This window comes from Leptosomus discolor, chromosome 6 (genome assembly GCF_034619465.1).
Source record: "Leptosomus discolor isolate bLepDis1 chromosome 6, bLepDis1.hap2, whole genome shotgun sequence".
In the NCBI taxonomy this organism is placed as follows: Eukaryota; Metazoa; Chordata; class Aves; order Leptosomiformes; family Leptosomidae; genus Leptosomus; species Leptosomus discolor.
The window spans coordinates 67,652,991-67,666,025 of NC_141396.1; the positions used below are offsets into that span (position 1 = coordinate 67,652,991).

At 58.8% G+C, this 13,035-nt stretch overlaps 1 protein-coding gene across 1 annotated transcript; it reads right to left on the reverse strand.

The window, feature by feature from the left end:
* Window positions 1-259: 259 nt before the first annotated feature.
* GBX1 (gastrulation brain homeobox 1) lies at window positions 260-7,268 on the reverse strand. Its single transcript, XM_086467235.1, has 2 exons — window positions 6,809-7,268; window positions 260-777 (listed from the first exon to the last, which is right to left on the reverse strand). The coding sequence occupies exons 1-2, from the start codon at window positions 7,266-7,268 to the stop codon at window positions 260-262; spliced, it is 978 nt and encodes a 325-aa protein (XP_086323361.1).
* Window positions 7,269-13,035: the final 5,767 nt, after the last annotated feature.

Sequence of the window (13,035 nt, forward strand, 5' to 3'; positions counted from 1 at the left end):
AAAATAATTTATTGAAATCACAGCTATACACGGGCGGGCGGCCGCGGGCAGCGCGGCCCCGGCCCCGCCACGGCGCGGCTGGAGGCCGAGGCCCGCGGGGGACAGATGAACACGCTGCCGTATGTACAGAGTTTACACGGAATAAATAAGGGACATGTACAGAGGAGTGCGAGCGGGCGCCCGGGCCGCGCCCCCGCCGCGCCGGCCCCTCCGCTGCCGGCGGCCCGCCCGCCCCAGGGTCCGAAAGCCCCGACGGCGCTCAGGGCCGGGCGCCCTGCTCGATCTGCTGGTGCTGGCTGCGCACGGCGAAGCGGTTGACGTGCACCGGGATGGGCACCACGATCTTGGGGTTGCGGACGGGCTCGCCCGAGCGGTTGCTCACGTTCCCCGCCTTGATGCGTTTCCACTTGGCGCGGCGGTTCTGGAACCAGATCTTCACCTGCACCTCGCTCAGCTTCAGGGCGTGCGCGATCTGCGAGCGCTCCGTCAGGCTCAGGTACTTCTTGCAGTGGAACTCCTTCTCCAGCTCCAGCAGCTGCTCGCTGGTGAAGGCCGTGCGCCGCCGGCGGCTCTTGCCGGCCCCGGAGCCCGGCGGTGCCTGCTCGGCGGCGGGGCCCTTGCCCTTGCCCTTGGTGCCCACCGCGGCGGCGGCCGCCCCGTCCAGGAAGGGCTCCTCCTCGCTGTCGCCCGCCGAGCTCTCCTCCTCCCGCTCGCTACTCGGCGTCGCCGCCGACTTCACCTCCAGCTTCTCCTCGTCCGAGCTGTACGCCTTCCCGTCTGCGGGGCACACAGCGTCAGCGCCCGCCGGCGCGGCCCGCCGCCCCCCGCCCGCCCTCCCGAGGGTCCCCCGGAGCCACGGGGGGGCTCCCCCCCGTCCCCCGCCCCCGGGGCGCTCGGCCGCAGCTCCAGCTTCCCCCGCGGCCGCCGGGGCCCCGCAGCGCCGGGGCCACCCGCGCCGCCTCCCGCAAGCGCCGCTGCCCCGGCCCCGCTGCAGCGGCGGCGGCCGCTTCGTCCCAGACCCCAGTGCTGCCCGCGGCCTGGCCGGCTCCGTGCGGCACCACCGCCAAACGCGGCGCAGCGCAGGCACCCCGGGTGGGAGCCGCCGCAGCAGCTGCCACCATCCCGTCCCGCAGCCCGGCCGCAGCAGCATCACCGCCTCGTTCCAGCGGAGCACGCCGCTGCCCTCCCGGGGCTCGCCCGGAGCTCTGCGGCCGGAAAGGCTGTACCGTGCCTCTCCGCTCAGCCCTCCCTCTGCCCCGTCCCACTGCATCAGCCCATCGGTGCCGTTCACCCAGAAAAAAGACAGCCAAGAGGAGCTGAAGGACCATCCTGGAAACAGCAGCCAGGCCGGTTCCAGCCCAGCAAACCTCTCTGCAGGGCTCTACAGGACGTGGGGTGTCCTGCTGCCAGGTCTCCCTCCCTAACCCCAGGATGCACCACAGCAGAGCTGCGCAGCGAGGGGACAGGGTGCTTAGGCAGCCTAGCTCCCCCGCCAGTCCGTGCAGAGGAGCAGGCTAGAGACTGTCAGCATCCCTCAACAGACAGGATCTTGTCCCAGGCCACCCAAACAGGAGGTAAGCGCTTAGACCACCTCAGACACCTCTGTTGCATTGCCTGCAAGGATATTGATAGGGTGTAGGGGTACGAATCTCCTTCTTGCAAGCTTCTGGTGTCCCAGACTGCTGCCTGAATGATTAAATAGCCATGGAGCAAGGGAGGACATGGGTGGGAAACAGCGGGGAGGAAAGAGGCCTGGAAGCCAGTCAATTCCTTGGTAGAAGGGCTGAAACAAAGGCCTCACGGGAGAGTGAGCAAGAAGATGGTCCTGGCCATAGCCAGAGGTCATGGAGGGAGAGGACCCACAGCTATGCACAAGCAGGTGAAGAAGCTTTTCTGGCATGCTGAGACTAGTAGAGCCCAGCAAACTCTCCAAGTCTGACCCAATGGCAGGAATCACTGCTGGAAGGAGCTGGTCCTGAAGCAGTGCCACTCTTAGTATAATCCTACATGCAGAAGGAGAAGTAGCAGCTCTCCAAGCTTCTAAGCAGTGTCCGGGTACTGGCACGTGCACCCTGGGCCACTGGACACCTCACCTTGGCGGGAAGGGCAGAACAGCCCTCAGATGACTGAAGGCGCAGGGTTGCAAATACACAAGCAGCAAATGCAAGAAACTGCTTGAGCCCAGGAGACATTCTTAGGAGCCTGGTAGCTGTGGAGCTCCCACACTCCTTGCCAGTCCCGCAGCAAGTCTGTGGCTTCCTGAGAGTGGGTGGGTGACTTTGGAGATCTGGAATCATGTCCCTGCTCCTCCTGCTTCATGCAGCGGGAAAGAAACAACTTCATCTCTATTCTGCCGCAGAATAAACAGTAACCTCTTCCTTCTTGAGGGGCAGGGGCAGAGGTATAAATCTCCCATATGCATAGGGGGTATAGTAAAGGCCCAGAGAATTTGTGCTTGTGGGGCTGAGGATGAGCAGCAGGTGGCATGGAGCACGTTGGCTGCCAACGCGCAGTCTCATGCAAGCACTTTGCCGAAGAAAAGGAGAGCTTTCATTTCTGTGTACCATCCCTGTCCGTCAGATCACAAGGCCTGACAAGGTAAGAGAGCTCTTATGAGGATGTCATTGTCTTCAGCAAGAGTGCTCAGAGGTCTTGCCCTGACCCTGCCCTTCCCCGGTGATGGAGGACGGCATCCCATCAGCCACACTATCAAACAGTGCTGATCGGGCAGTTTGCTCTTGTAGGCCCAGTCTGTGCCCCGAGAGACTGGAAGATGGCTGAGCTACCAGCTGCCACATGTCACTTTGTTAAACAGGTACTATCTCTAGATACACTCTTCTTAACCAGACTGCAAATTTTAAATGGTCTCTAGCAGACTAATGTGTCTGCCATTTGTGCCTTATAGAAGGTCTGGGGTGGAGTAAGGAACTCGGAACTATATGATGATAGATACTACACCAGAGGTTTTCACAAAGAAAAAATGTTATATTGGTCTGTTAGTCATCTTCTATGTCCCCATCAAGGAAGTAATGGAGGCAAGGGAACCCACCCATTTGGTGAGAGGGTACTGAGACTTTCAAGGCCTTTGAACAGGAAGCGAAGCTGTCGTGAGGCAAAGCGTCGTGACTTTGAAAAATCAAGAAGGCAGTAGAGGAGGAATAGGATTGACCCATTGCTTTGCTCTTCACAAAGTTCCAGCTGTTCATTGATCTTAGGAAAGACAAGGACCTGTTGGAGCAGGTCCACAGGAGGGCACGAAAATGATCAGAAGGAGGGAACATCTCTGCTGTGAGGAAAGGCTGAGAGAGGCGGGGTTGTTCAGCCTTGAGAAGAGAGGGCTCCTGGGAGACCTTATTGCAGCCTTTCAGTCCTGAAAGGAGGTTTATAAGAAAGATGGGGACAAACTTTCTAGCAGGGTCTGTAGCAATAGGACAAGGGTTAATGGTTTTAAACTAAAACATGGCAGTTTCAAACTAGATTTAAGGAAGAAATTTTTTACAATGAGGGAGGTGAAACACTGGCACAGGCTGCCCAGAGAGGTGGTGGATGCCCCATCCCTGGAAACCTTCAAGGTCAGGCTGGACGGGGCTCTGAGCAACCTGATCCGGCTGAAGATGTCCCTGCTCACTGCAGGGGGGTTGGACTGGATGGCCTTGAAAGTCCCTTCCAACCCAAACCATTCTGTGATTCAATAATTACGGATATGGTAAGCACGGTGAGGAGAATTTTGTGTCACAGGTGACAAACTTATTCAAGCGGCAGCAGGGGGACTCAGATCAAGAACGGGTGTTGTGACAGCCAGAAGAGCCCTGTGTTGGTAAGCCCACAAGAGCTCTTTGTGTTAGGGAAAAACACAAACCTGCACCCTGCCCCTGACTGAATTTGCAGTTACTACATCAACGCAAGAGAGGCTCTCAGACCACTGCCTGGATCTTGGTGGAGACCTCTACAGCTCAGGAACAAACATGCTCTCAGAAGTGTGGAGAGCTGGGGGGTGTTGAGTACCTTTATTCTGGGGGTCATACTCTTTGTTGCAGCTGTGGTAACAAACTAGACTCCAAGCTTTGCTGCTTCTTACCACCAGTTTCCCTACAGTCCTCTCCCCTCCCAAGAAGTGTGACAACAGCTGGAAGGAAGCAAGTTTAAAACATAGGAGATGCAGAGAAAGGCCCTAAAATAGGACATTGACTCCTTTGGCTGGTCCAGCAAGCAACCAAACTTGTCTCCATAGACACCTGCACAACGGAGATATTAATGGAGACCAGGGACAAAAATAGTCACTTTAGGGTGTAATTCACCTGATGTCAGCGAAACAGGCAAAAGTAGGCATTTCTTCTTCACACGTTCTTCTGTAGAGGAGATCTGTGGAACACCTTGCCCCAGGATGTGGCTGATGCCAAGTCTCTCTCTCCTTTCTGGTGGACTCCAGGGGAGATTAGATAAGGTCACAGAAGAGGAATTGGTCAAAGGTTACTAAATGTACAGAAACAACACGTGGCTCAGGAAGCCCCTGAAGTGCCAGGTGGTCGGATGCTAGGGAAGTGTCATTTTAGAAAGTATTGCACAGGTTGAGCTCTCTTACTCTTCCCTGGACAATTGCTTTTGGCCAGGGCCACAGATAGGATGCTAGCACAAACTGCATTATAGATAGTTTTTGATGCCTCCTTTTGGTACATATCACCTTTCTCTCCCTTAATTGTGGAAAAAGCAACTTTCACTGGAGATGGCTGGTAAAACAAACCCTATTGTCCATCTCCAAGGGCCTTGGCTGGTACAGTCAGGAGAAACGTTGGGTAAAGGAGACAGTGGGCACACTTGGCCTGACAAATCCTCTTGGTCATGGGCTGAGCAGCCAACAGACTCAGGTCCACGTGGGCACATGCTTGTGCAGAAGGACAAGCATCCTTCATGGCTCCAGAGCAAGCAGAGTGCTAAGAGACAGCTAATAGGCAGCAGCGAATGAACAGTGATAGCAAGACATATTTCCGTCCATCATATGAGCCAGTCACAACAGGGCAAGTCTTAGAGATACGATTTCTTGATATTGGAAATCGGAACTTTCTGGGACAGTTCATCTGAGTCCCTCAGGAGGAGAGAAAATGTTTGGCTTAGCTGTGGAGGAGCCAGGGAGCATCAAGTACGATGCAGTACATTTCCCCATAGACAGGGAAGATGTGGTCATACAGGCAGTTGCTTTTGGCCAGGGCAGTACTGATCCTGAGGAGACTGTCACAACAAAAACGAGATTGCACTGGGCTTTTGATTCAGCACAGAGGCCTGGGGACACCAGAGGAGTACCAAAAGCCCCCAAAACCCAGAAAGGCAATGGGGAGGCAAAATGCCCAGTTTTCCTGCTGAGGGACGAGGTTCAAGGGGTACCTGAGAGAGGGAAAGTCTTCTGAGGGAAGAACAAGGCAGGGCAAGGAAAAGACCCAGGCTTACCCAGGAGAGACTAAAGGGAGGATGGAGAACAAACAGCCAAGCACTGCAGGAAGCAGCAGAGACTTCTCAGCATGCATCCATGCCGGGAAGCCTGTGAGACAAAGGCAAATCTCAGGGGTGACTGGGGGAGACGGCTCTCAGGACAGGCCACGCCAGAGAGAGCCAGCAGCTGGATTGTCTCAGTCTCGCCGCAGAAGGGACACCTCGAGCCCCGTGCCGCAGGAGCTGAGGTGGAAGAGAGCAAGAGCCGGAGCTGGCTGAGAAATACAGAGCAACAAGTCACCGAGGCTGATGCCTGCCCGCCCCGGGGAGCGGCCGCGGCTCACAAAGGCGAGGACCCTGCGGTCCCGTCAAGGCAGCGGGAGCCTCCCCGCCGGCACCGATCGGGGTGCCGGGAATGGGGCCGCCGCCTGCCTGCGCCGTCGGGCAAAGCCGGTGCCGAGGCCGCGGACACAGCAGCGCGGGGCGGCGGACCGAGACGAAGAGGAGCGGGGCCCCGGACAGCGCAGGGAGCGGGGCGGCCGCCTGGGCACGGGACCTGCCCTGCGAGTCGCCCCCGCGCCGCGGGCTCGGGAGAGGCTCGGAGCGCCGGTAGCCGCAGCACGACGACGCCGGCAGGGCGGCGGAGCCCGGCACGGGGCGGGCTACGGGTAAGAGAGAGACCCCCGAGCCGGAGACAAGGCGCAGCCCCGCACCGCACCGCGGCTGCGCCGAACGGGACCGGGACCGGGAGTGGGAGCGGGAGGGCTGCGCGCAGTCCTGCGGCCCGGGACGGTGCGGCGCCCCGCTGCCCTCCGCCTCGCTCGCCCCGGGCCGAGTGCCAGGACCTCGGAGAGCTCCGCGCCGCCGGGCCGGCCTCGGCTCCGGGCGCCCGCTCCGCTGCGGTCCCGCCAGCCGGTCCGTGCCCCGCCGGGGCGACCACCCCGAGCGGTGGGTCTCGCGGCTCTCCAGCCCCGCGGCCCCGGCCCGGCGAGCAGAGTTTGTCTCCCACCCGCGAAAGTTGCGGGCCCTGCGGAGCCGGCCCGGGACAGAGGGGAACCGGCCCGATGCTGCCGTCTCAGCCCGACGGGACAGACCGTGAGCACAGCTGCCGGCAGGCCCCGCCGTCCTGCGTGCCGCGCTCCGGTACTCAGCGGCCCCGGCTCCGCGGCTCCTGTCCTGGCCAGCTCAGAAGCCAGCGGTGCCGCCCGCCCGCCCGCAGCCGCCGCTGGGGCGACAGGGAGACCCCGGGCAGGGACCAGGCGGGCGGGCGGCGCTGTCCGCCGCAGGGCCGCTCGGGCCCGCGGAAGTCCCGGGCGAGGCGGGCCGGCGCTCGCCGCAGAAGAGCTGCTCTCCGCCGGGCGGGGCTGGCCCGCGTCACTCTTACCTGCCAGGCCGGGGAAGGGGTCCGGGAAGTGCAGCGGCGGCTCGGGCGGCCCCTTGTCGCGCCCCGGGGGCAGCTCCTCCGCCTCCAGGCCCTCGGCAGCCCGCCGGCAGCCGGCGTCGGGGTTGGCGCGCGGCGGGGGCAGCTCCTGCGGCGGGTAGAAGCCGTCGGGGGGCTCGGAGAAGCTGGGCAGGGCCGTGGTGAGCGCCACCATGGAGGGGACGGCCTGGCCTAGGCTGGCGCAGAAGGTGTTGGTGAGGCGGCCGGCGAAGGAGGCCAGCGGCGCCAGCGGCGGCAGCCCCGACTGCAGGGGCGCGTGGGACAGCGCCTGCGGCAGCACCAGCGGCCGGTACGGCATAAACATGGGGTACCCGGTGTAGAGCAGGTGCCCGGAGCGCGGCGGCGGCGTCCCGATGAGCGAGTCGATGGAGAAGGCTGTCCCCTGGCCGCTGGGTCTCTGCATGGCGAGCGGGCGCCGCCGGCTCAGCCGGCACCAACTTTCCGGCGAGCTCGGGCCGCCGCCAACTCGCCGCGCCGCCGCCGCCGCCGGGCCCCGCCGCCGCCGCGGCCCCGGCCCCGGCCCCGGCCCCGGCCCCGGCCCCGGCCCCGGCCCGCGCCCGCCGCCTCCCGTGGGCTCTGGCGCCCGGCGAGAGCTGCCGCCCGCCCGCCCGCTCGCTGGCTCGGCGCGGCGGAGTGGAGGCGCGCTCGGAGCCGCCCGCCCGCCCGCCCCGCCGCGGGGGGGCCGGGCCGGGCCGCGGAGGGGAGGGGAGGGGAGGCGGGCGGGGGTGTCGCCCTCTGCTCTCATCCATCTTCCGCACATCACGGTCGAGTTCCTCCTTCAGCGCCCGCTCCGGCGGGGCAAGGCTCCCCGCTCCCCCCGGCGCGGCCGGCCCCTGGGAAGGCGCCTCCCCCTCCCGCCTCATCAGCTGTTATTAATGGTGATTGATGATTAGCAATTACGGGGCCAGCACAAGGGCGCTTTTGTGGGGACGGGACGGGGCCGCGCCGCTCGGCACATCCTTCCCCGGGCCGCCTCCGGGCCTGGGACAACGGACGGGGCCAGCCGGGCCAGCTCCGCCTCGGCCCCGCCGCCTCCCGGAGCCGGCCCGGGCCGACGCTCCTGACCGCCGAGCCCGGCAGGGCGCGGCCCGGAGGCGCCAGGGCCGGGCAGGTTCAAGCGCCCCGACGGACTGGCCCTCGCCGGGCTCTGGCCGAGCCCGGCAGCCGGGCGCGGCCCCGCCGCTGCGGGCCTACCGTGCTGTGCCGGCAGACTGCCCGCCTCCGTGCGGGGCGCGCCGCTGGTCACGGTCCGGCCTGGTCCCTTCTAGGCCCTGGAGCCCTCGCCTCGGCGGCGGGCTCGGAGCGGGGTCTGCCGGACACCGGCGGCCGAGGGCGCCGCGGGGCCGCCGGGAGACGCGCTCGGGCCAGAGTGGGAACAGGGGGCCGAAGCCCGGCCCCCCTTGCTGTTCCCCCGCGGCCCTGGCGCCGCGCACCGCGCGGGGACTCCCGGTGCCTGGCCCCGTCGGGGCAGGGCCAGGCAGGGGGTGCGGAGCCCCGACTGAGCGCGGCCGCAGCCGGGGCTCGCTGCCCTGGAGCGCTGCGCGGCAGCGGCACAAAGCCCCTGGTCTCTGCCCCTCCCACCCGCGCACTCGTCGTGTGTCAGGCAAGTACCCCGGGCTGGCTGCCGGTGGGCTCTTTGCTCATCTTCGTCTACAGAGCAAGTGAGACCTGCGCAAGCCGAATGCTCTGGAGCTCCGGCAAGAGCTCCGCAGCTCTGCCTTGCCCTGCTGCGTGTCCTGGGGAGCATGGCCTGGCCCCGTGTCACGAGTCCCTGCGCTAAAACGGGCTACTTACCCCCTCAGCTCGACGCTTTCATTGTGTGCCTGTCTGCAGGGAGATGCTCACCGAGCCTGTAACAGGCTGAACACGAAGCAAACTAAAGCCTCGCTCCAGAAGAGCCTCAACATTAGGATTACAACGTAAAGCACTCAGAAGCTGGGAAATGCCAGTGCTGAAGTCGTGTCTAAACTCACTCTGACTGCATTTTCAGTGACACAGCTTCACGCCAGACCTCTGGCTCTCATCTAGGGGTAGTATTCTTCTCAGGATGCCTGCGTGTTCCTGCCTGCACTCACCCTTTGACCAGCGATGCAGAACCTCTGCCTGCTTAGCTACCCAGGCTCCCTGGAGGCATCGATATCTATGTGAATACGCATATTTCTCCACCACCACCCACTCTCTCCTACTCTGTCCCCAAGGAGGTCTGGGACACCACTTTGCTGCAGCCTTGAATCACGTGTTTTGTGTGGTATATGACAGTCCAGCCATGGAGCTGGACACTGGAATCCCGTGTGGAGCATGTAAATGAGGCCAAATGGGTCCTTCAGGCTGACAGTGGGGTACTCAGCCTTCCCCCACTAAACAGGCACAATCTGAATCCCCAGGGTCCAGCTATGCCATCAGTACCAAGGGCCTGCACAGACCCTCCTCTTTCTTTCCTGTCTTTTATGCCTTTCTCTGTGGTGGCACACCCTTGCAGTCTCAAGGAAATATGAGAGCTGCCCTACCCCCAGCCAGGGAAACAGAGGTGTGAAGTCAATGTTAAAATAATCATCCAGACTCAAATATTGAATCATAAAACTGCGGCCCAGCAGGAGGGATCCCTCTTGGCTGCTCTGACACAGACAGCTCTCACTGACCAATGGCCCTTGGATCACTGAGGAAGAGATGCATGTCTGTGCGTAGGGCATAGGCTGTTCGGTCCCTAGTCTAGGATGAGGGCCTAGATTTCAGGCTGGGAAGGAGGCTGGCAGTGACGAGCATTTGGATGAATCCCGCCTTAGGAATCAGTTGTGACATGATAAGGGATATGCTCAAGGTCTGCAGGTCAGCATCCATGTTCTGTCTGTCCTTGGCCCACCTCTCCTGTCTCATCCACCCAATGTTTCTGTGTGGAAAGAAACCTTCATGTCGGAGTCATCTTCATGCAGCAGCTTGGGTTCATTCCACAGCTACCAAAGCACATTAGACTATGGAGAAAATGAAAGCAGTCATGTGTAAAGTTACTGGATCTCAAGACCTGTACTCAAAAGGGTCCAAATCAAGGCTATGCAAGCAACTTCCTAACTCCTGAGTAATTGCAATTCGATCGCTTGTTCGATGAACTTTTTGTATGTAACCTCCAACCCACACCTCACACTATCATATAAGTTAGCAAGATATTTGAGAACAACAGGAAACTGCTATCTTCAGCAGCCTTGCTGGGGAAACAGAAAGCTGGGGAATGAACTACAGCCCCCCACAAGGAAGGATGACCGCCTGTGCTCAAAGCAGCAGATCCTTCCTGAAGCCAGTAACACAAGCGCCCATATTGACCTCTGCAAATCAACAGCTTGCACCCTGCAAGTCCCTATAAACATCTCCAAGATTAAGGTTCTGCTTACTTGATCATACACTTGCATTGCCTGCAGCCCCTGTCTCTCTTCAAACACTGCATCTCAGGTCAATGCCAGGAGCAGCCAGGGCAGGCTGCTCCAACAGAGAAGGGAAGCCAGGGAGCAAAAGCTGCAGCAAGGCAGGCAGGGCAGTGGCTTCACTGACATGGGTGCAGTCCCACAGGACTCAAGGAAGGTGAGCAGAGCAGATCTTCTGACAGTAGCCACGGTCATCAATACTCCAGTGACCACCAAAGCCCCACTCTCCAAGTGGTGAGGCAGGTCCAAGGCCAAGCCAGAAAGTCACACCAGCGGGCTGGGATCAGGGAGGTATGAGATCAGGTGTACCTCCAGCATAGGTCAGGCAGAGACTAAGGGTGAGAGCCTGAGCTTAAAAGCAGCTCCTCAGCCAAAGAGGGGCAGGCTCTTGCTGAGGTTCCCCAAGGACAGGCAGCTGCATCATCTAAGTTGGCCCTGACCCCGAAAAGCCAAAGCCCCAGGAGGAAGGGAATGTACTCAGGGCCCTGACAACTAACGCCACTCTGGTTTAGTTTGTCTCGTGAAACCTTGCACTAAAGTAAGGTAGAAATTCATTTGACAAATTGTAAAGCAAAGATCCAGAGAAGAAAAGGTTGAAGAACTGGGGGGAAAAAAAAAAAAAAAAAAGGTTGCAAGCAAAATAAATCAAATACCGTACTACTGTAATCTAGTGCACACATTGACCGAGACACAGACTGAGAGCTCCCACATCCATCATCCTTGCAGGATAAGCCAGACTGGAAGGGTGAGGGTCCAGGTTTCACATGATAACTCTACCACCCCTTAGATCTCCAGTGGCTTTCCAAATTTCTGTATCCTATGTCTAGTCTTCCACAGTTTCTGTCTAGTGGAAATGCAGTTTCCATGGCTTCCACTCGAGGCTCAGACCTCTGCTGTTCAGTATCCTCCCTGGGTGTTTCTCCCTCCCCACACGCCTTCTCTGCGGGGAGCCACTCTATTCCATTTTATCGGGCTCTATCCCCCACTTGCAAGTAGCTGGTATGTTCCCTTAACGTGCCTGAAGATACACTGTCCAACACACCAGGTACATGAGAAACATTAATTGCATGTGCAATTTGTGAAGCCCCTGGTCTCATTGCACTCTTGGCTGCTGACAGAGACCTCTCAGGACCTTGCTGGATACACTATCAGACACTGAGCTAAAAAAGAGTCTCAGGAGGAGACCTGCTCTCTCCCTTCTGTTTTGGGGTTGCTGGGTCATAACTCTGTTTATCAGCCTCAGCACTTAATTCTGAGTCTCACCAGGCTGGGCCCCGAGTACTGAATTCAAGTCCAGTCTCTGCAAGCGATCACCAGACCAACCTGTCCCACCTCCTCCATCACATCACTACCTGAGTTGGCACTCCTTCCTCAGGCTGCCTTTGCTTCCCACCCCTCTTCTTGCCTGTTTGATGGATTAGAACTGCTGAAGCTTCCTTATTCCTCCTCTTCTCTGTTCCTTGCTGCAGACATGTGAGCATGGAAAAGTCAGTTTGCCTGCATTTTTGGCATCAGTAGGCAAGACTGGAAAGTGTCCTGCTCAACAGTTGAGACTTTGGACACAGTTTCTATGCCAAAGATGGTACACGACCTGTTTGGTCAGCACTGAGGGTCTGGCATAACTTCAAACTGCTCAGAATAGCCAGAGGCTTCCTAGGAGAAGACTATCAGCCTCTAGAAGTGTCCTTGCTTGATACATGCAAAATAGGATCCTCAGAAGCTGGTAAGTTTGGAAAAGTTGATCCCGTGCTACTGGGCAGAAGAAGAAACATCCAGGCCAGCCCTCCTTCCTGCACTGTAAGCTGCTCCTCCAAGGTGGGGAGTGTAGAGCGTATTCCTTGTACACAGGCTGTCGGCTAAGTAGAGGCCAATTAATTTTTGCTGTAGCTGTAACAGGAAAAGTTCAGTCTGAGACAGGCACACAGCATGGCAAACCACAACTGCAACAGTTAAAGTTTAATAACCGACTGGCAAATGAAAGCAGGTCTTTCTAATGGAAACTGCTATGCAACCTTAACTTTATGCCTCTACTTGCTCCACTTACAATCTCTACACAGAATCTAGCACGACAGGACTAAATCTAGTCACAGCCTCTAGGCATTCCTGCAGTATAGCTACTAAATGTATTAAAAGCAAGGGTAATGTTGCAAAATCATTTACTCAAAGTTTGGAGTGTCTGGAGAATGGACTGGCTGCGGCTGTGATGCTGTGTTGACAGAAGCCAGGCTCGTATCAGGCACAGACTCTACTTTTGGACTACACCCGTGAAGTGGTCCAAATGAAACAAACCTGGCTTGAGCCACCATACTCAAACTGATGGGTAATAGCTAATGTGCAAGTCTTGCCCCAGCAGGCAACTCAGATGCAATTCCAGCTGGTCTCCGCAAACAGAGTTTCACAGGCTTTCACTCCACTATTGAGTTGCCCCATGTGATTCTGTCTTCAGCTTCCTACAGCAAAACCTGTCTGCAGCAACTGAGGAGACACCCTTTCAGGCCTTGGGAATATATTTTAGAACTAGCCCTGGCAGAGCCATAGCTGGAGCAATAAGAATCCAGGATCCTCATTCATATTAGGAAGAGCATTCCCAGGGGCATAGCTTTGCTGCTGACAAGATCTCAGAGCAGAAAAAAGTTTCTTCCAAGGACCTGTCTCAAGCCAGGGTTTCCAAAACAGGGAAAGACTATAACTTAAAGACAGGAAAACTCAGAGTTGTCCATCTCAGGACTTAAGGGCAGAGCTAGCATTCCAGACCAA